Source organism: Centruroides vittatus, unplaced genomic scaffold (genome assembly GCF_030686945.1).
Source record: "Centruroides vittatus isolate TY-2023 unplaced genomic scaffold, ASM3068694v2 contig_1168, whole genome shotgun sequence".
In the NCBI taxonomy this organism is placed as follows: domain Eukaryota; kingdom Metazoa; phylum Arthropoda; class Arachnida; order Scorpiones; family Buthidae; genus Centruroides; species Centruroides vittatus.
The window spans coordinates 1,022,135-1,045,767 of record NW_027120749.1 but is presented as its reverse complement, the minus strand read 5'-3'; the positions used below and the strand labels follow the sequence as shown (position 1 = coordinate 1,045,767).

Sequence of the window (23,633 nt, the reverse complement as noted above, 5' to 3'; positions counted from 1 at the left end):
ATTCTACATGAAAATTTTCTGATATTCATTTTCAATATAGTGTTGCTGATTGGAATTAATTTTGCTATGAAAAATTATTGTACAATTATTGTAAAAATCATTCACTTTTACTATTTTACCTTTCAATTTTTATTTTATTTTATTTTATTTTTTGGAACCATTCGAAACATCGTGACACAAAGAAAACAGTGACGTAGAAGATTCACGTAATTTTTAAAAACATATATACATATAATACATATTAGAATTCACATACAGTATTTAAATAGAATATTTGAAAATTTTTATTATTATTTGCCAAGGTGTTATCAACTATTGAAGTTTTCAATGGGTCAGGTCTCGGTCCACTAGCCACTATTTTCAGTCTAAAAAATATGCTCTGCTTTGTCCTATGTTAAGTTTTTTCTATAGCTTTGACCTTCCTAATAACAAATTGCTGTCATTTAACCACTTAATGGTTTGAAAGTTGTTAACTCTACAATAATTTGGTTTTATACTTTATTGAAAGCATGCACAAGCGAGAAGCGAGAAATATCGCTGGCAAGAGCGAATTTTTGGTTCTCTTGCACATATCTGACAGGGTTTGATATTTATCGCGTCTCGCCTTTTCTCGCCACATATTCTCGCTCGCTCGCATCTGCATTGTCGCACCCTAAGGATCTGAACACAAACATGCAAATCTATTTACATTAAAACATGGATATTAACTACTTTTGTTAAGTTATATATTATAATGTAATGTCTAGAATTTAATCTTAGTTACTGAATAGTTTTAACCCACAATTTAAAATATAACAAAAGAAAAAACATCGTGTTACAAGCAGGTCTTGTATGAGGGATGAAATTTTGAAAGTTCAACATACTTTAGATGTTTATCATGTTATTGGCGGATTCTAGTATTAAAGAAGGACCAAGACCCGTGGAGATAATAATAAGTTTCTTAAATGGCTTGGTCAGGATTTAAATCCATAAACACCTTTTCCAAATGCATCTGTGGAAATCTGCCTGACTTCAGGCTTCAGTCTAATAGCGGAATCCAGAAAGGAATGGTTTAAGTAAGTAGCAATTAGATGAATCCTCTCTACTTCGTCTAGAAAATTTGTTCCCCATATTGGAGAGGCATATAAAATTTAACTTAAAAGTTATTTTAAAATCTTTGTTTAAAATAAATGGTATTTATTTAACTTTAGGTCAATAAAACAATTGATTAAACTGTATACTAGTTTTGTGGATTTTTTAGGCTATAGAACAGACTCAAATGTTTGTTAAATAAATCATTATAAAGAATAAATAATTCCAAGGTATATTTAGGCTTATATTTATTTACAACTTCAACTATGAACTATTTATTTTATCATTTTTCTTAACAAGCCACCTGAATGTATTTATTTATTTATCAATCAACAGGCGATGTCACATAGACAACAAGTGCTTCCTCTCGTACAATAAAAATTGAAAACAATTTTGATTTCTCTATATTAAACCCTTTATTCAAACAATGACGGTGCGAGTTTATTTATAATATACAGTTAAACCTATGGTCTATATTAGTCGTTCCCAATCTGGTTGCCAGCGATCCCTGTGAGGGATCAATCGATTTATTCGGGAGTCAATGGACAAATCTATTTACTTGGATTGGTTAAATATAAATAAATTAAAATGTCAGAATTAGTCATTAAGTTTCTACAATAACATTTCAAAATAGAAAACTGAATATATAATCAGCAAATTACTTAATTAAATAAAGCATTGATAAAGTTGCTTAACTAACATAAGTGTAATATACAGACACATTGAAAGAGTAAGGTATAAATAACAAATTATAAATTTAGACAATTGACGGAATTTAAATTTAATACGGCGATTTCTTTCATTACTATGAAACATACCCCGTATAAATAAACTGGTAATCAGTTGTACGAAATTAAAAATTGTGACGTAAATAGAATTTATTGGAAAAAATGATTTAGATTAACTATTAGATATTCCAAATAGAATTAGACCCATAATCTTATATAAATCTACGCCTTGCTTAATGGAAAAGTTCTCTTGACAATATAGAGAACTTTGACCTTTTCTGCGTAATTTTATGGACTCTGAACTTTTATTTTTTTATGAATGCTTCATTAACTAGTATGCTTATTATTATATTACTTTGCGGAGAATAGTGTTGCTATCCACTTGATAATTTTCTTATACTTAAATAACAAAATTGCTGTATTTCGAACACGAGACGATTCTGTATAGATTTCACATAGATATATTTAAATGAAGTATATAAATAAAACTCTAAATGATGAGAAATAATCATGTTGTCAGTCATTATAATAAAATTATAGTAGATTATTAACACTAAAAAATAGTACAAAGAAAGAAAACCGGATGAGCGATAAACGTCATGTTTTAAGTACTAGTTACGTCATATATCAATAGAGTTTAATGCTTTATTAAGATTTAATCAATTTTAATAATTCTTTTAAATTCAAGTAAATCGTTTTGATCGAAGATTTACTATTCAATTAATATTTATAGTAAAAGCCTGGCATTTATAATCAATTCATTACTATATTCTCGCTCATTCTTTATAGGATTACGCATTAAAGATATTTATTTATTTATTGTTTTTAGTTAATAAAATAAGATTTAGTGTCTGAAACTACATTTAAATTAAAGAATGTTTGTAGATATTGTGTTTATCAATGTACGAGAAAGAAAATAATTACTAGGAAAGGGAAAATATTCCTTTAAATAGGGGAAATATTCCCTATTTATTGTCCATTTATAAATGTTTCACTTCGAGTATATGAACAGAAAAATAGAGCAACGTGTCTTAAAAATCCAAGGCGAATCTCTCATTTTCTATTTTCTGCAAGAATCGTTTGTCTGTATCTGTGATTTTTTCTTCTAAGAATGAAGAATCTCACGGGTCTAGAAATATTTGATTATTCTTTCCAAATATTTTGAATAGATTTAAATAAGATAAGGGTGATACACCGTGGGAACCATGGATGATTAGGTAGAAAAAATATCAGGAGATTGGTTTGTTCGGATAAATGACATCATAATAAAATGTTCTGGCTTCATTGGGTCAACTGCCTTCCCAATTCAATGTTACATTGACCCTGAAACGATATTTCTGACCTTGTACATCCATTGTCCTCGCATTAAAGTATAGAAGAAGTTGTTCCGACGAACCTTGAACTCCTCCTCTAAATTCCGATTTAAAAGGCATTAAAACAAATCTTTGTCCCAAAGTTATGTCAATGACGTTTAACCGGATAAATCACGGTCGTAATAGTGGACAAGACCAATAAATTAATTTTCATTGTGATTTATATATATATGAAATATTTATTATAATCCAATTTTTATATTTATAGTTTGTAACAATTTTACGCTAAAAGATGGCGCCACTGATTTACACGGAGACATTACGCGGATTTTTTTTCCTAGTCTTCTTCCATTGACTTTTTTTTTTCTTTCTTTTTTTAAATAGATTTATTATCTAAGAAGAGACGAAGCGTGTCAAACTACTCTATAGGTCAACTTACGAAACAGAAACAATTACATCTTTACATCAGATGTAAATAAAATGACGAATGGTTATTGACGTTTCATCTTCGTTGAACCGAGAGTGATATCAAATATAAACAAATAGAAATGGTAATAATTAAAGAAAAAAATGAAGAAAAGAACTTTGAGATTTCTGTTTAAGGTATAAAAATTAAAGATATCATTTAAGAAGCTTGTGTGGAGCCATCAGATTTATGTTTGAAACCAGACAATACTTTATAATCTGGTTTCGCAACGCTTTCCGAACGACTGTAAACGCGAACGGCATTCGTGAACATTTCGAGTTGAGATATGAGTACGAAATGAAGGGCTTCAGATTTCTGTTTTGATTTATGCAAGAATATAAGCAACCCACTCATCGATAGCGGGTAGCAACTAAGATCGAGTCTCCGTCCACACCGACTGTAAGAGAAATTGCATTTAAATGCATTGTATCAATTAATTGGCTATTACAATGATAAATAAATTTATTAATATATGTAAATAACAATAAGTTTATTTTTCATCTTCATTATTAATTCAATTATCAAGACTTGACTGTACTTGAATAGTGGAATAATTACTTTCTTTAAGCTAAAATATTAACTAGAAAATATGTCAACATTTAAATTTGCATATTTAAATTAAATTTAACAAAGTAATAAAGTTTTCACTTGTATTTTTTGTAGGAGAATTTTTCACAAGTGATTTTTATCTATTGGTTAATCTCTTATCAAATCGAAATACGAATAACTCGACTAAATGACAAGGGGAAAAAATAAAACAAAAATGCCTTCTTGAAATAGATGATTGTGTAATGACGCAAAATAAAATTATAAAATAACATTCCGACTCGGCTGTGTAGAGTTATCAATTTAAAAGACATAAAAGTAACTACAAAATAAAGAGATCTCATTTAATGATCGTTTATACAGTAAAATATGATTTCAATCGTTTTAAAAACATTTAAATAGAAGTTATGGCGGTGGAATTCGGTTCCTTATTAAAAGAAATTAAAAACAGGACCTACGTAAACTTGCGCTCAAAATATTTTCATTTTAATAAAACTAATTTATATCTTTTTAATAGTTTTATTTATTTATAGCCTTATAAACGTATTCTATTTATTATATGAACTTTAAATATTCTTTTGTATTTTCATATTTTGATATTTAGTTAAGAAATCTTTAGTAGTGTGGTATTTTTCGCTAGCTGCATTTTTTAATAGTTAGTCTGTTTATAAATATTTTAACGAATTTAATATTTAGAATTATTAAATTTTAAAATAGATATACGTTTATAATTGCTTTTCTATATTGTTTTGTGTTTAAATACCAGGGGAGGAATAAAAGGAGCAAATTGCCCTGAGCCCCGAGGAAGTAGGGGCCACTATACAATATATTTTTTTTGTTTTGTTTTGTTTTTCGTTTACTTCCTTTACTTCCTTTACTTCCTTTAATATATTAATTTAATTTGCCACAGGCTTCCGTTACCCTCTGGGCGGCCCTGTTAAAGTACAGATTTTAAACTGTAAGAAATTTAGATTAAATAATTGGTTAACAGAACACCTCGAAGTAAAATGCAAAGGTTTAGTTCGTTTATAAACTGAAGATTGATTGAAAACACAAGATTTTCATAATCAGCATTCATTCCGTAACGCCATTAGGAAAAGGATGTAAGAAAAATTTTCTCGAACTGCCTTACGATTTGTTGCATGGCGAGTGGCTATTACAAAATTTTGCGTAACAGTCCTTATATGGATGTATAAAAATTGTTTTACTTGTCTATTAATATAAATTTACAATAAAAACAAAAGCAGATTATGCAAATTTCAATTAATATTTACTTGAAAAATAATGAATAGCAATTAGTTTTTTATAATTAAAAATTTTAACAACCGATCGAAATTCTTAGTAACATTCTTATTAAATATTTTTACTTCGTAATAGAAAGACTAAGAAGAAAATATGTTATTTTAGAAAAAAAATATTCGTCGGTGGATTGACAATTTCAACAAAAATATATTGAGATTGAATGGCGGTGCATTTAGAAATATGGCTCCCCTAGACCCATAGATTTCGGCAAAGCTCGGCTTATTACCTCAGCTATTTGGAAATAACGAGCCGAATTTAGGCTTGACAGGCGAAGTCGTGAATTTTGAATTGGAGCCGAAAGCCGAGCCGAGCCGAGCTGGGGTGTATCGCGGGAAAGTCCATATTTTAAACGAAATTGCATCTATTGTAATAACAGATAAATGTAATTTATCTGTTATTAAAATGAGAACATTCTAATAAAAACTACTCGAGCATTAAGCAATTGTACTATAAACAATTTTTAGATTAAGAGAATTATTAAAAGTAATAAAGGATAACATTTTAAAATGATACAAGTTTCTAGCAAAAATGCACAGTAGAGTCTCGATAATGTGAAGTGGATTACCCCGAATTACAGAAAATTCTGAATATGGACTGGAACCGAAGTGAGCTGTAAGCTGCGATTCCGGACTCTAATTGAAAGCTGAACTGACCATCAAAATCCTGAGCTCATTGATAGAACTTTAGGCCCATAATATGCAGGAGCCCCAAACTAACAATATCACTTTTGCAGCGAGTGATTCTATTTTATGATTTTTAATTCGAGTAAAACCGAGTGAAACGCCTTTAGTTTTTATCAACGCACATAACTCGCTTAACTGTGGGTTCCAGGAGAAATAAATATGTAACGCGTTCACAGCCAAGGGTTATCCTTTTAATAAAAATGAGCAAAGTTAAAAACTCAACGTAATAGAGTGATAGCAACGAAATGATACTTGTCGGTTTTGGGCATCTATCCCGTACCTGCAGGAGAGTACCTAAATGCTTAAGATTGAGATGCCTATTTTATTTAACACTTAATTTAATTAAAAATTTGTGCTTTCTGTATTTTCCACACTCGTCACACTTCACAATATACAACGTGCATGTTTCATGTCTCCATTTTTTGCACATTGCTCATCGAATCCAATCGGTTTATTTGTCTCGATTTTGTGACTTATGTGATAAACAAGTCTTTTTTTTATTTTGAATATCTTACATTGAATTTCATCCAACTGCTCGCTAATTTTGATAAATTACTATCTTCTGCGAAGAGTACAATATAGGATGTTAAATTCTTCACTAGCTTGATAGTAATTTAGACGATTATTATATACTGTTTCAGCTGGAACAACTAAATTTTCAGCCCATTTTCTTCTATCGGCTGTAGTTTCCCTTCTGTATTCAGTAAGCATGTAAAATTAGTAAATTTAATTAAGTTCATAACAAAATATTTCAGAGAAAATATACATCTCTCCCTTAAATCCACTAAACATCTCACCCAAACTATATGGGAGAGATGCTTATTTCTATATTTTAGACTAAAATTATTAGGAGAACCTCCGGCTTTGACTACAACACAACCAATTAACCACACTTTAACACGAAATAGAAATATCACATAAATATATTCGAATTTCGAAACCATTCGTATGAGAGCGATGATAAACAGAAACTTATTTATACACTTTAATGATGATTACGCTTAACTTATTTACACACTTTAATGGTGACTTGTGATTTGTTCTACTGAGTGTTATTCGAATAAACCTCTAGGTATCTCATCCTTAGGATATATATTTACAATTATAGAAAGAACACTGACTTCTAAAATAACAAATATCTAAACATTTGTAAGTTGATAAATAATCAAATACTGTATATAGAAAGAGATGGCGTTGATAGAGAATTTGAAAACTAATAGATAATCTGTTCAGTTTTAATTGCATCTTGATAGATTTGATGTTACGAAACGTTGAATTATAACGGAAATAAATCAAGCAATATTTGTTGTAGAATATAAAAAATTTTATCAAGAAGGTAATTTCTTTGTTTAATTTTATAAATTATTCACGTTAAATATAATACGAAACTAGATAAAGTTTCCCTAAAAATTAATGAAATGTTTACCTTTTTTTTATTAGATTTATTGCGGTTATTTGGGATTTATTCAGATTTAATCCCAATAAAGCTTTATCTGTTGAATAAGAGATACACTATAAGAGAATATACAGTAGAGCGTCGATAAGTGGAACGTCGGTAAGTGGAATGGCCGGAAAGTGGAACGATTTTCAGTCGGACTGTGTCGTGCTGAATCGAATGTTTTTGATACTAAATTTACTTCTAAAGTATAATTTTCATGTTTTTTATATTCTTTAATATATTTATTTTGTTTGTACAAAATGCAGAAATAATTTTTAATTAATTTTTAAATAATTCATACGATAGCCTCGATGATTATTATAAAAATTTTCGTTAGGCTTAAAATCGACGAAAATTCAACGCGAAGCGACACGCAACGGAGAAAAATTCAACAGGAAGCGATACGCAACGGAGAAAAATTTGAACATCGGACAGGTTAATGTATTTTTTCGTACAAAGTCGGAAACTGGAACAAATCATTAACTGGAAGGACCCCAGTCCCCAATTGGTTCCACTTATCGACGCTCTACTGTATATGTATTTTCTTATAGTGTAGCCGCCAGTTAGAGGTGTCCCTTGGAAGTTCGACTGTATATACTGTATATTAATACAAACATAAGAGGCATGTATATATACCGTATACAAACAAGAGCCACCTCTTCAGGAACGTAATACATCCAAATAACGGCATTTTTTAATGTTCCCGTCAGTGGCCGTTGTTCAGACATTTGATTGTATTTTAAAACTAAATTATGTGTAACTAAATGCTCCATTAGGAACAGATTGTAATGAAAGCGTCCTTAACAAATACGCTACAATGAATGTTAAATTTAAAAATTAAAATTTTACAATTTTATTAAAACTGAAAGTATTTTGTTGACATTCAATTTTCGGTTTTACTTTTAATCGTGTTTAAATAATAGAATATCGATTTATTTTATTTTAAATTTTACTATCTGAAATTAAGGATTATAGTAAAGATGATATTTATAATTTAAATAAAAGAATTAAATCGTGTAATTAAAAAGGATATAAAATAATAATCGATTTGACAATTCTTACTATCAAAATAGTTTTTCTCTCTCGATATTTTAATGGATTTTCGTGCAAAATGAATTGAAGGACAAAGAACGTGTTAACTCGATTCCTTTGTTAAATTTCTACAATAATTTCCCTTAGGCTGGTTTCTCATTCTTTAATATCAATAATGACACGTAATCTGTCCTAAAATACAGAGCAAATTCGAAACTTTAGAGTGATTTTCCCAAAAACTTAAATAAAAAAAAATTAGTTAATATCTTTGCCCAAGGTCTTCATTTATTGTTAGGCTGCTGCATGTTACCTTAATCTGAAATAGAAAGGTTTCCAATTTCGTGTTGTCACTATTCCTGATTTGATTCCTGTTGATTTTATCCTCGAAAAACAGAAAATATATGAATTATTTTACGTAAAGAAAATTATTAATGTTTAATTTTCACAATTTTTTCATTAAAAAAGAGTAATGAGACTATTAAAAATGATTAGATGGTTCACGAAGCGAACACTACTATTAGCCAAATTCTTCATTATTATTTAATATCTGTTGGTTTATTCATGATATTTTGGTTGTTGTACATTCGAATTATTTGTAAATTAAGCAAACTTTATAGAAAAACTTATATTAAAAAAATTCGATATATATAAAGGAGACTGTGACAAAATTTTCTTCTGATCCTTACGCTGTTTTTACTGAAAGTGAAGTTTACTTAAATGAATTACAAAACTTAATTTCTATTCATTTGAGATTTTTAAATTCCACTAAATTTATCAACTTGATTTTCTGATGCTTTTCTTATTATTTACCCACGGTACTTTTCTGCAAATTGAAATATATTCGAAAATTATTTTTAAATCTAGTATCGTACAGTATAAACACGACAATACGAAATATGCTTGGAATTATTTCTTGAATTAATAAAACTTAAAAATGTATAGGTTTTTTTTTAAGATTAATAAAATATTGTTCCTATTCAGCACACCTTTTATACAATGAGCCTATTATATAATAAATTTTTAGTAAGGTTATGCAACTTAAAAATTTATAAATGAAAATATAACATTACAAATTTAGAATTTAAAATATCGTCTTCATAAGAATTAATGGTCCTTTATTAATAATACATTAATTTTATAAGCTTTTAATTTTTAAATGTAGCCTTATCGAACATTTCTACAATTTCGATACTTGTTATTATTATTATTAGAATACGTTAAGTTACCATCAACACAATAAACTAAATTATACGTGACATAGCATATTGTTCCGTTAGTAAAAAGAAAATGCATTATTAATTACTGAAAATCGCGACGTAAATCACTTCCTAAATTTCTTAAAAAATAAATTCAACTTCAGAATATCGCAATATAAACTATAGAAATCATCCTTTTCCAGACTGTTCACTCCATTCTTTCTTCAGCTTCCTTCAGCTTTCTTCAGCTAAAAGTTTATAGCCCCTCGTTTTCTCTGGTAACTTCTATTACATCCCTCCATTTTTTTCATAGGCTTTCCTCACTAATCGAGCAAATAAGTGCGAAATATTTATAAGGTCGAGAATAAAATTAGCATTTAAATATACTATTAATTCTGATAGGGAATTTCTCATTTTTCATTGATTTAATAAGATATTAATCACGATAATGGAGAAAATATGATAAAATAATTGAAGTATTAGATTTTCGGAATAAATTTTAATTATTTTCCAATGTATTTCGTGGTTTCCACTTTTTATAGAATAAATGCAATTTATAACAAATTTCTTTCTCTATTATTGACATTGTATTTATTTCGTTCATCGAACATCGTTCCAATTAATTTCTTTTGATTATATTAAACAATTCGTAATAAATAAAAGAATTTTACATTATTACTTTGTTTATTAAGTTTTTAAATATTATTAACGAAATACTTTATTAAATTATTTTTTGTAATTTTTAAACAAAATTCGGTTTGTCATTTTCTCCAACTAATTCGAAATTTTCTTATATTGGTATTCATTTTCTATTCTTCTATTCGTTATTAATATAATTTTAAACTAAATGTATTTAATAATATCTGTATTATTTCAATATATTATTAAATAAAATAAAAATATATAAACTTTGTACCAAAGTTATGCAGCATTTATATCCAAGTTAAGCAAGATTAAGTATATCTTGCTTACTTACATATAAATGCTGCACAAGGTAATAAGATAAATATAAATATATTAAGTTATTTGATAATTTTAGATTATTTATCTAATAATATCTTGTAAGTTATTTAACAAATATGAAATAAAATACTAAAAAAAAGTTATTATTTTTAATGTTTCTCAATGAAAACATTGTGAAAATATTAGTTTATTTTTACGTGTCGTTAAAAAAATTACAGTATTAACGATTGGATAGGGATCGGTTTAATATTCTCCCAACTTAATTATTAAATTTCGCAAATATCTATTATTAAGAACATTAAAATTCATTCGATAATAATACACCTTGGGACAACTTTTGTATATCCTCTCTAACTACACCCTTATCAATCTTACGATCTAATTTCCGATAAAACTCCCATCAATTAAGGCACTCAAATTTACAATTCGAATGGCTTTTTTTAAAAATGAAGAAGATATAGAACCCTAAACACTTATAAATATGATTAATGGTAGCAAGAATTTGGAATCAAATTAGTCTTTACGGTTAAAGTTACGTAAATAGGCTATACAAAGATGGCAAGTACTAACGAATTATTTTAATTTTCCTGCCAGACTGTCGAGTATCATGTTCTAAAAGACTCTTTTATCAGTATTATATAAAGAAAATGTAAATTGCTGTAAAAATCATTTGAAAACTTAAGTTGCAATTTAAAAGTTATATTTACATAAATTTTTGTACGAGTTCAATTTAACATTATAACTGGCATTTATTCTAGATTAAATGCTCTTCTTGGAACACGACTATCAAACAATAATCAAAGCTAAAAGTCACGTAAGCTTTACAGTTGCTTTACTTTTTATTTATTTTCTGTGAAATTTTAAATTTAAGAATGTATTTACAATAGAAATTTAAACGAAGTATTTGCAGGTGTGAAATTCAAGAATAAATTTTCTGCGAAGTCGTGATTCTCGAATCTAATACACAATTAGTAAGATTCTTTTCGACGATTTTACACAGGACTTCCTATGACGTCAAAAGTCTTGGAGCATAATTTGGTAAACATCCGCATGAATGACGGAGAAACAGAGTTTTCTCCTGTCAGGTTTCCCCGAAGGACCCTCAAGATTCCTCTTCTGAACCTCACGCACTCTCTAGAGAGATTTCTTTCGAATTATCTGTCGAACAGGGTCAAGTCGACGAGGCCTCCTGCCCCTCTCCTAATCTCACACTCTTTTTTATTTTATTCGATTCCCCCGCTTCTCTCGATTCTTGGCTGTGGCGACAAATCTCTTAATTGAATCTCGTCGGTCGAATCAAGGTCAAAGATGTCGTTGGCCCGCCTGGACGGCACGACGAATACGGGACGATCGTTTCGTCCAATTCGAGAGGCGTGTCGTCTCACACAATTGTCAATTCGATCACTCCGTCCACCCATCTCGGTTTTCTCTTTCCAACTTTCTTCCATTTTTATCTCACGTGATACTATTGTCTGCAATGGAAAAATCATCATCCCCGTCCAAACGAGACTTTTGAATTCTTAATTATAAAGACGGATGAGGACGGTTCTCATTCGTTCCTGTCTACATGTGCTATGTTGAAGGTCAGGGCGAAGGACGAGACGTCCTCTATTCGGCTACGATTTTCAGAGATGTTTTTATGACAAAATCTGTTTTCTCATCACAGCCCCATCAACCTTGATACAGCTTCTCCCACTGAATAAATATGTTAAAGAAGAACAAAACGTCGTTCCTCGTCAAATGGAAGGTCTAAATTGCCCTCTACGTCTTATCGGAGGAGAATCGGCTCGATTCATCCGGGGCATCTTTTCTCCGATAAGAAGAAAAGAGGTGATATATGGGATAATAGAAGGTCAAATGTGCTCGATTGACAGCGCTCAAGGACAGAGATGAACGAACTCCTAGTTGAGAACATATTCATTGTTTGTCGAGATCTTTCAGCACTCCAGTTTGCTTCATTTGGAGAATGCTCGAGTTTTATCTCCATTCCAACCGTAATCCACTTTAATTTTTCATTTTCACAAAGTTTCTTTTAAACTACAATAAAAGTTTATAGTTTTACCTGTTTCGTGGAAACGTGGATTGCAGTTTTTTCATTTATGTTTCATTTCGTTTGTTTATTTTCTGTTGGCCTTTACTAGTGAGGTGCAGTTATTGCACAATTATTTACGATGCGTTATCGCCGGGACTTTGAACTTGGATTCTTTATTCGACTGTCAAGAATGTTAGTTTTATTAAAAGATGAGAAAGAAAATAAACCTTGTAAGTCTCTTTTTTTCTTGATCGAACGATTTGCTAAACATAAACAAGCCGAGATAACTGGCGCTTTGGGTTAAGCTTAGGTTAAATCCGATTCATTTATCGTTATACTTCGTTCACATTAACCCGATTTTTACTTCTTACTGGAAAAAAGAATGGACAATCGTTTAATTTATACGAATATTTCGCTTTCTGGTACCAAATTTACCTTCGTTTTTCAATATCAATCACACTTTCAACGAGTAAACATCATTAGCGAAATATCCAGATCTAAATCAGATTCTTCGTATAAATAAATAAATTTGTTTAATAAATATTGCTACAACCGTTTGAAATCGTAAAAATCTCTAAACCGATCCATAAAGTATAATTTTTTTCAATTATTTCTCCGTTTTAAACGTATCAAAACATTAAATAACAGTTTTATACGAAGAGGAATATCGTGCGAAGAAAAATGATCGACTCGTTTTCTCCTCTTTATATTATTGACAAAAAATAATTGTTTATCGTTCGAATTTTCAAGTTTATAAATATTCATATGAAAAAATAAATCTAGATTGACCACTACAACTTCTCTTAATTACTTTGAAAATCGAAATGACTGTAATACTAACCTAATCATAATTCTAGTTGTCGACCGTCGACCATTTTTTGAAAAACGCAAAAAAAATTATCAAAATACGTAAACAAAATACCTTTCGTCGTCGATTTCATCCATTAATTATATAAAAGAACCTGAAATTTTGAAAGAATAAATTAATGAAACGTATAATTCTGCATAACTTACATAAACATACATCTACACATGTGTACTGTACAGTACACCTTAAAATTGACAAATAAAAGAATGAAAAGAAGAAAACGTATAAACATATATCATTATATTAATAAAATAATGATTAAAACGATTATTAAACACGCGGCATGTATTTAAAGTGAGAATTTCAAACTGGATTAGTATTGTTTTCGGAAACAGATTTGCGAGTATATACAACAGTGTACATACCTTATACACGTATAAGTATACGCTATAAATATCTTCCACTTAGTATAAAGGATATAATAAATGAAAATTATATATTTATTAACGAAATATTTCGATTAAATAGTATTTTAATAAGGTAATTAAACCTTACTTTAACCTTAACCTTATTAAAATGATGATCGAAAGGCGCGTTGATAATACACAAAATAGCATCTTCTCCATTTGAAACTCGACTTTTAAAATGCGATATAATAATAAAATCGTTTAAATTTATTATTATATCGACGAACAGAAAAAAGGACAACGTCTTCCTGTCTCGAATTACAAGTTAATCAAATGATGTGAATCGTTGCATTTTTTGTATAATATTAAGTTAAATTCGGTTAAAAAGATAAAGAAGAGTTATTTATTAAAATTATTATTACATAATTTTTATTATTTTAACTTTAATTTCTTAATTATTACGTTTAAAATCCACAACGTGTTTTATCTAGAGAAGGAGATCAATCTGCAATAAACAATATCAATGACAGTCTATATTATTTGTGAAGTCTTGTGTAAACATTTTCTATACAGGCTTACAGTGCATCCATTTATCATGTATCTGAGCATTCAAAGCATTTTTTGAAACTTGAACTCACTCATACGTGAAGATTTCCGTAAAATTTATAAACGTTCCTCGTATTATTTGAATATTTTTGTGTCATTTAAGAGTTATTAATTCAATATTTGATATGTTTAAAGTTCTATATTTAACGGTTGAATACCGAAGCTTCTGCTTAAAGTTCTACCGCTCTGGGGACTTGGGTTCGAATCTCGGAAGCATTCTTGAGTGTTTCATCCGAATTCGCTGGACCCTGTTCTTCACTAATCGGCCTAGACCAACTTGTGATTGACACGAAATAAAGGTTTTACAGGGCCTGTAGGGTGGAAAATACCCATCTTACTGCGAGGAGGGGGAGAATTTCCTTAAAAAAAGAGTGTAATAAAAAAAAGGAATTCCAAAATATGAGATTATTTTGTTCGTAATATAAGAAAAGAGAGACGTTTAAAATTCCATATTTTCGCAGAATTAAGTAGAATTAAACTTTTTATCGTTACTATAAATTATATATTCCTTCTTATAGTCGTGTTAACGAGAACACTTTCTCCTTAATTTAACTTGTTTTCTATAAAAAGCTTATATATAAAACGTATAAGTGTATTGCCTAATTTAAAGAGACGAAGAAGAAAACTGCACGCTTTGCATATTTTAAAGTAAAATATAACAGTCATTTCTTGGAAAAATTTATCTAATCTTACGAAATTAAGATTTTATATAATCAGATTAATGAAATAACTATATTTTTTTATAAATAGTTAAGTGTATAATTTATATAGAGATTACTTGAAATCAAGAGTTTAGTGCATACACGTTTAAATTACAAAATTTCGAAATGATCTGTTCAAAGGAAGAAAAAAAAAAAATTATAATTTTTCTGTCGAACGATGTTCATTTGAATATTATTAGAAAGAAAAGAAATATTTTTTTTAGGAGTCGAGAAAATTTAGTTTTACGGCGATTTAATGTAGTTTTATTTAATCGTATTCAAAATATTGCCGTGTTTCGTTGAAAAGACAAGCGCTAATATTATTTATAATGGAAAAAAATCAAATGCTAACATTATAAGAATTAAATTTAATAGTGATTCAATGGCAAAATTGAACAATTGGTCATTCAAATTTCAAGTCGTTTGTAATAGTCGTTTAAGGTTCCAATTTTATTTTAATGATTCAAATCGCGAAAACAAAAATTAAAATGACCATATTTTCTCAATTTGAAAGCCGGCTGACCGGTAGAAACGGTCGATTTTTTTTAAAAATCAAGGTCATAACAACTGAATTCTGTAATTCCTCTCTTTCTTGCTCAACGTTCGTTTTGAATTACGACTCTGCAAGCGGAATTTTGATTTCTCTTCGAAACAACTTTTATTTAATCTTGTAGAACGGGCGAAATATTTAATATACGACAACCCGAACGCCCTTTTTAGGTCATAATTTTAATGGCGACGAGACTGCGAGCCAAGCGATGCAATGTTGAAACATAGGAAAAAACTTCAGATAAACTAAAATTACAGTCAGAAACGAGCTTTATATTTCCTTATATAAATGTACAGAAATATTTTAACATGTAATAAATTCTTCCAAATATTGAGTTGACACAATACATAACTTTTTACATCAAATTTAAGGATAAAAAATCTTTTTTTTTAAAAAAAAAACTCATAAATTAATATCCATTGTGTTAACTACAAAGGACACACCTATTAAGACTACGAATTATTGAGTTGAGGTATTGAGACGAGATCAACAAAACGATTTCTTGGTCTTAAAAATAAAATAAAAAAAAAGGTCTTCAATGGAAGAAGAGGTGGGTCGGGAACGGTCAAGTTTCGATTCTTCAGTTTCACCTGATTTGATTTTCGGTAATGGTCGACACTGCGGTGAGAATCTTCGAAAAATGACTTTCATCCGTAAAAAACTGGAAGGAGCCGATGGATGGGCCCTCTTTTTTATCACAGGTTTCGGATAGAAATATTAACGGGTATATTGCATATTTAATACTGCAGCCATCTTGGGTCTGAGATGTAAAAGAGTCCCAGGCAATTAACTTTAATACCAATTTAAAAAACAAGGAGATAATTATTTTCTTAAATTTGCTCGAGTAAATGCATTTTTTTTTTATTCCAGCCCGAATCATCGAATCCGTGGCTTTCTTCTCGACATTAAATTCTCCTGAGTAACTAAAAATCTCTGGCAGGATCATCTTTACCAGCTTCTTCACCTCGTCGTGTTACGACTGGGCGTGCGTCATTGCTTCTTTTAGTTATTCTGTCAATACTCCAATTATCTTCACGGTTACGTTCTGTCTTCGGCTTGAAGTGTAATTGGTTCATCCGGGTAGTGATCATTCTCATGTGAATATCTACGTCTCTTTTATTGGCCGGTTTCAATTTGAATTGCTGAATAGTCTAAAATAAACGAAGCGAATTAGACGAAGAAAATAAACATATATTTTTTAGTAGAAAGTTTAATTATTTCTATACAATTACCCTGGCAATGAGAAATTGCATTTTCATTTCGGCTACTCTTCTTCCAATGCACGATCTCGAACCAATTCCAAATGGGAGACACGCGTGTGTATTGACAACATCTTGTTGCTCTTGACGAATCCATCTTTCTGGCATGAATTTACTGGGATTTTCGAATTGTTTTTCGTCCCGTCCAGTAGTATAAAGAGACATGAGAATCAATTTCTGTAATTTAAAGGTTTTTATGAAGTTTTACGAGCATTACGGAAATTAATTTAATAAAATTTCAAATTACCCCAGCTGGAATTTCGTATCCTCCAAGCACCAAATCGTGAGAAAGAACGCGAGTTAAGAAAGGGGCAACTGGATACAATCTAGTAGAAAAGAATCGATATTATATTTTTTAATCTATAAGAAATTATATTCGAGATTTTATTCCATTTGCAATCCATACCTGAGTGCCTCTTTGATGACTCCTTTTACGTAAGGAAGTTGAGGTAGGTGCTTTTCGTTGATCGTTTCTCCCGGTTCTACTACTTTTTGAATATCTTGAAAGAGTCTTTCTTGGCATTCCGGATTTTTTGCCAACAAATATAAAGCCCATTGAGTGGCGTGCGATGTCTAAAGATAAAAATTAAACTATTAATTAAAGTTTACGAGATTAAAAATGCATAATTTTTTTTATATTTTTTTGTATTTACCGTATCTGCAGCAGCCAAAAATAGATCGATGATGATTCGTACGATTTCGTCTTCCTTGATATCTTCCTGTAGCAGAAGCTGACTTAAAACTCCGTCTACCGTCTGGCCCGATCCGGCTTTGGCCACGATTTCGGCCACGTTTTCTTCCACGTAATCCTTAGCTGAAAGATTTCGAAAGTCAGGCAAAACTCTACTACATAATAACGTATGAAGTAACTGTGCGTACTTCGATTACTCACCCAGATATAATGCTTTATCCGCAGCTCGAACGAATCTCCTCCAAACGGGTAATTTAAGCATGTAGGCCAAACGTGGAGGAATCATGGTCATTTTTGCCGATTCTCTAAAAATCTGTTGCACGCAATGGACAAATTCGTGCATTCCGTCTTTGCGATGATCGCTGTCGACGCAGCCCAATCTTCGGCCAAAAATCATCGTTCCGAGAGCTGAAAAATTGAGACAGACGTTAAGATAAATTTGCCCCTGGAAATGACTATACTTTGTGATTGTCGGTTGTTAAGAGGAGAAGCCCAACAGCGTCGGCTCGTATTGCAATCGAAAACTGAGAAAATTAAAAACGAAAAAATTATTCTCCGATAAAATTAAACCAATTAAACGGTCGGGTAAATACGGAGGAGTATTTTAAGGCATTTTATGAAGAAAAAAATTGATAAATAAATAAAATAAGTTAGAAATTTGACAAAGTTTTTCTTCTTAACCGTTTTATGGGTGAAATTTATCTTTTAATCGAAGGAATTGTTGGCAAAATATTGATATTTACTTACATTCCACCGACCAGTTGTAAAGTTCCTTTTCTAAATCCTGAACAACTTTGTTCTCGTCCCGTATAAAGCGCCATCTATTGAGCAAATCCGTAACTACGCCGTTGAAAACGTCGGCGTATTCGGCTACTGTTTTTTGACGCAAGAACACCTTGTTCAGACTTCTTCTTCTTTGATTCCACAATGGGCCGTCCCTAAAGAAATATATATTATATATATACATATATATTTCTCTTCGTTATCTTACAGTACTTATTCACGTGTCACTACGAAATAAGTTAAAAATCGAGTATAGGTGATAATCTTTGAGGTCTCGACCCCGGGATTTTGCAAAGACAGGAACGTCCAAAGTTTGCCAGAAAAGAAACTTTAGACATTCCCGCGTTAATCGCAAGGTTATTCACGTGATTCGTCCAATTATCAAGGTCGGGGACTCCCGCTCGCGTATCGAGAAGCATTTTGCTTCTTCGTAGTTGTTGCTGGGAGTAAGTTACGCGAGAGTTCCTCCATCCGCTCTCCATCCGGATGCGTCGAGCGGATGTTCATCTTCGTTTCTACCCCCGAACCGTGTTAAATTCGATAGGTTAAGTATAAATTTCGGTATAAAAGATAGGTTTACTTACATGAAGAAGAGCCCTCTCTGCTTGCCCGTCTTTTTGTTGTAGAGAGTCCAGGGTTCGGGTACCATGTGCATGGGATATTTGCCTTCGTTCTGATAGACCCGTTGGATCAACTGTCCGTCTGCCACGAACACGGCCTCGACCGAGCCTAGAGTCTCTCGATAGATGGGTCCGAATTGGCGATGCCGCTTGTCGCTGTACTCGTGAATTTTCGGCGCGCCTCCGTTGGCCAGAACATCCAAAAGTGTGCCCACCAAAAACCGCGAACGAGGAGTCGGTATCTGCTGGTAGGATTTGACCGGCTGTGGCTGACTCCTGGCCGGCTGATGGAATGGACAGGCGGATTCGCCTTCGGTAGGTAGCAGTTGATGGTACAGGCAAGTAGCATGGCGGCCGATCTGACGGCGCAGATCTGTCTGACGGGCGACCGCAAAACGACCGACGGGCCCGCATACAGCAACCGCAGCCATCATTCGATGTCGACCCCGCTCTATGACGTTGCAGAAGAAGCGGCGTTGTCGCTTCTTATATACGGGACGACGTGGCTTGAGGGTATGCCTCTCCGTTGGAAGAGGGAGGCAACTGTATTACTTCCTTTTGCCGTACGACGGGCCGGGTTCCAATAACGTGTAACGGATGGACATTTTTCATGTTTTATTGTTATAATTATTTCGGCGCACGTGATTGGCAAACGGTATAGAAACGTCACCGCCACATGTCACGTGTCGTAGTCCGGGGTCGGGCTATGTGTTATCATTTTTTGGAACTTGATAGTTGTCTCGGTTAGTAGAATTACGAAACGATCCGATCCGGGTTTGAATTACTTCAACAATTGTTTCAAACAATAAATAAATAAACACGAGACTTCTTTCTTTCATTTGACAAAAAAATAATGCGTGTCGTGCCGATTAATTGGGTTATTTTCGATAAATCGTCTCGTCTCGTCTGTTTAACCGTAAGCGCAGTTTTCGAAATGCACAAACCGGAGTCTTTCGCTTTTCGTAGGCCTTCCGGTATTCCACGGTGAATTTTCTTTTAATTTTGGCCGATTGACTAGATTAGAGGAGGTGATGTCTCCACCCGTGTTTATTTATATCGTTACGTCGGGACGATAACCCGATTAAATTTATGGTCTGTGTTTCGACGTGACTAGTGTATTGACGTCATCATGTTTTGCATAGATAGTAAATCACGAAAACTTTCACTGTTTGCAGGTAGGTTAAATGTCGAACTCGTCTAACGTTAACAGGAAAATTGCTTCATTCTTATAATATATAACGAAATTGTCTTTGACAGAAGAATTCACATTAAAGTTTTTATAAACTGTTTTTCTAACCGAGTAATAAATTGAATAAATTCTTAACACTTGAAATGTTAATACGTAATAACGATCGCTTGAAATTCAACGGCGAATAATAAATATTGGAATTTTTCATCAGGAAGACAGACCGAGTGTATTTTCTCGGGCAGACTTTTGTAAACAAACAAAGCATGTTTTTAGTTGGAGCCAGGCAACCTACAGCCAGTTTTATCTCTCCATCTGCAGGTGAAACCTGTCAACTCGTCTTCGGCTTTATGGCTCAGCGGGGTAATTCAGTAGTGCGACCCCGCAACCTTGACCGTGACACCAAAACCGGTACCTGACCTACTCCGAGGCCCTTCTTGATGTAATGGTTACATAATGGAATCCCATAGCATGCGCTTTCCAAGTTCGGAAATCGAGGGGACTATTGCCTTCTACTGACAACAAACAAATCCCAACTTCTTGCATTGCTCGATTTCGGTTTCGATTTATTTTTTCTTTCTTCAATTCGTCAAATGATTTTTCTTCGTTTGCAAAACCGGCTTTTTGATTTTTCCGAGCAATAAATTTTCGGAATTTAATTGAAAATTCATACAATTTTCAAAACACACACGAAGTTTTACTTTAATAAAAATGTTTCTGACTTCGAAACGTAATTTATTTTAATAAAAATCCGGAAATACAGACAGAAAAGGGAGTATTTTACGAATAATCTGTTGACGAAATTCGATAACCTCGACCTGAATTTTTTGGTGAATCTTGCAGGATTTAGTAATTTTGCGAAAAGGCGAGAAGATGCGTTCATTTTAATTCCAACCTTGTCCTAACTTCCAAAATGTTTACGAAATTTCGGCGATTCCAACTACTAACTCTCTATTAGATTACCTTGACCCCCAGTTTCTTTCAAATATAAAGATTCGGTTGACAAAATAGGCTGGTTCGTTCAAGGAGATAGCTCTCTGAAGGTCAAAATCATATACAATATCCAAGATGCTGCGTCCATCAAATGTCTTTTCCCAGGGAGCCTTAAAACACCGGATCGAAGGACGTGCGACAGACCACCCTCTGCTTGACCTCATTCGCCCGCAATCGACGTTATCTTCATCCGAAGATCTTTGCAGCCATCTCTTACCATAACAAAATTTCTGTCTTGCAATTCCGCGCTACATTTTGAAATTTCCAACATTTAAATAACACGAAACTCGAAAGACAAAATGTATTTTGGGCGCCGCAAACGAAAACGAAGATTTCTACTTTTGTCTCGGCCCAAGTAGATTAACCAAAGAAATGGAAATCTTTCAATTGTGAAAACTGCATTCTGCATTGGGATAATGCGGTTTCCAGAAAGGAAGAACAGAGTATCAAAAGTATTTAAAATTCTTCGAATTATATTCATATTTTAATCAAATCTAGTCATTCTTCTTTTTTCGTTTAATGGCTTCTATATATAGCGCAAATCAGCATTAGATAGGCACGTGGTGTTCAAGGTGACATTTTCCAGAACCGAAACCGGTTGGTGTCGAGATATAAATATACTCGATATGAGGTATCGAACCTTCAGACAATGAAAACTCGTCCTCGGAAAAGTGATGGATCGGGATGTATCGAGCGGATGTCGAAATTCGTGACGTGACATTCAAATTAACCCGAGCCTTTAATTCCACACCAGTTCTTATGAATCACTAGCAACGTTAATAGTATTTAAGCCCCGACCGTAACTGGTAGATAATCAGATTTAGGTTATTTAAAGAAAATTACGTGTCTACAAACGAGAGTTGTCATTCACAAACACGACTAGACGAAAGAACATTAAACAAATTCTCGTTTTTATTCGCTCGTCAAATATAAAAGCGTAAATTATCACTAGAATTTCTTTTATATTACTGCTTTACACTTAATTTTTCCCCAATTCAACGGAATCATCAAATAATAATTAACTATAAGAGAAAGCTAAATAAATTTTAGTAGCTTTTATCATTTTATTCGTGAAATATTATCTAAGAATCGCGTATAAGATCAACAGTGGTAAATTCTGAAGTAAGCTTAAGAAGCACTTTATAAAATTAAAATAATAATCATCACTAGTAGACAACTTCCTATTGGCATCGAGAACATTTTACAACGATTACATTAATAAAAATAGTTTTGTCACTTCGAACGTATATTTTAGATTATAATCGTGTTCAAATTTCATCAAAATCTGCTTTATCAATGTTTGATTTTCAGACATTTTTGTTTAGATTTTAACCTATCATTTATGTATTAACAGATTTTTAGATTAAAGATAAGAAAACATCTACACAGTAATTAATAATTTGTAATTTATTATCCACCACTCGAATACGATTACATATAATCTCTGGGAAATATTTCACAGGAAAAATTTAGTTTCAAGTATAACAATGTTTCTTTTAGCATTCCAGTATAACCTTTGAATGATGAAATATATTTTGATAATTGATTTAATGATTCGTTCACCGGAGAATCTAGTAAATATTAAAGATAAGAGTTTCCCAATTGTTTATTTTCCTACATAAATAAAATGTATCTACACATATTTGTATAAGAAAAACAACATAGCCACAACATTATTATTCACTCACAGATCAAGTTTATATATATATATAATTATGTTTTTAATAAGTTAACTAAACTATTAATGGTATGTTTTATGTTTTCTTAAGCCCATCATATTATATTATTTAATAAATTTACAGATTCTTTAATAACAATTCCATTTCATTTCGATTAATTTTAGTAAGATATATTTCAATGCTAACTTAAATCTCGTAATGTTTCCAAACAAAGTTAAAGTTGAAAAAAAATTATTACAAAAAATATTACAAAATAATAACTATGAAATCTCGATTTTTTTTTAAATATTGCATTATTATTTTTTTCTTCGCATTTACTTTATTCGTCGTCATCGCGACCTTCGCAAGATCTGACATACTTGGGTTTAATATATATATAAAACAGTTTGAATTCCAAAATGACACATTTCAATGGCATGTATCAGAGAAAAATTCATCTTTAACATGATTTGAAAAATGACATCCGGAACGAAATACTCAAAACCGGATTTCTTAACAGCATTTACAATGATGATATATAATTGGAAACATTTTACGCGAAACTGACGAAAGTTTTCAGTAATAGAAATAGTAGTATTTT

The 23,633-nt window shown here is 31.5% G+C and overlaps 1 protein-coding gene and 1 long non-coding RNA gene across 2 annotated transcripts; both read right to left on the bottom strand.

Annotated features, from left to right (window-relative positions):
• Window positions 1-11,572: 11,572 nt before the first annotated feature.
• LOC136981199 (uncharacterized) lies at window positions 11,573-14,383 on the bottom strand. Its single transcript, XR_010881662.1, has 3 exons — window positions 14,308-14,383; window positions 13,693-13,732; window positions 11,573-12,951 (listed from the first exon to the last, which is right to left on the bottom strand). It is a non-coding gene; the product is annotated as an uncharacterized lncRNA (long non-coding RNA).
• A 1,710-nt stretch (window positions 14,384-16,093) lies between these two features.
• On the bottom strand, window positions 16,094-19,777 carry LOC136981715 (cytochrome P450 315a1, mitochondrial-like). Its single transcript, XM_067278067.1, has 8 exons — window positions 19,160-19,777; window positions 18,540-18,730; window positions 17,994-18,200; window positions 17,755-17,915; window positions 17,508-17,674; window positions 17,349-17,427; window positions 17,075-17,278; window positions 16,094-16,993 (listed from the first exon to the last, which is right to left on the bottom strand). Exons 1-8 carry the CDS (start codon window positions 19,627-19,629, stop codon window positions 16,766-16,768), a joined length of 1,707 nt encoding a protein of 568 aa, XP_067134168.1. The 5' UTR covers window positions 19,630-19,777; the 3' UTR covers window positions 16,094-16,765.
• Window positions 19,778-23,633: the final 3,856 nt, after the last annotated feature.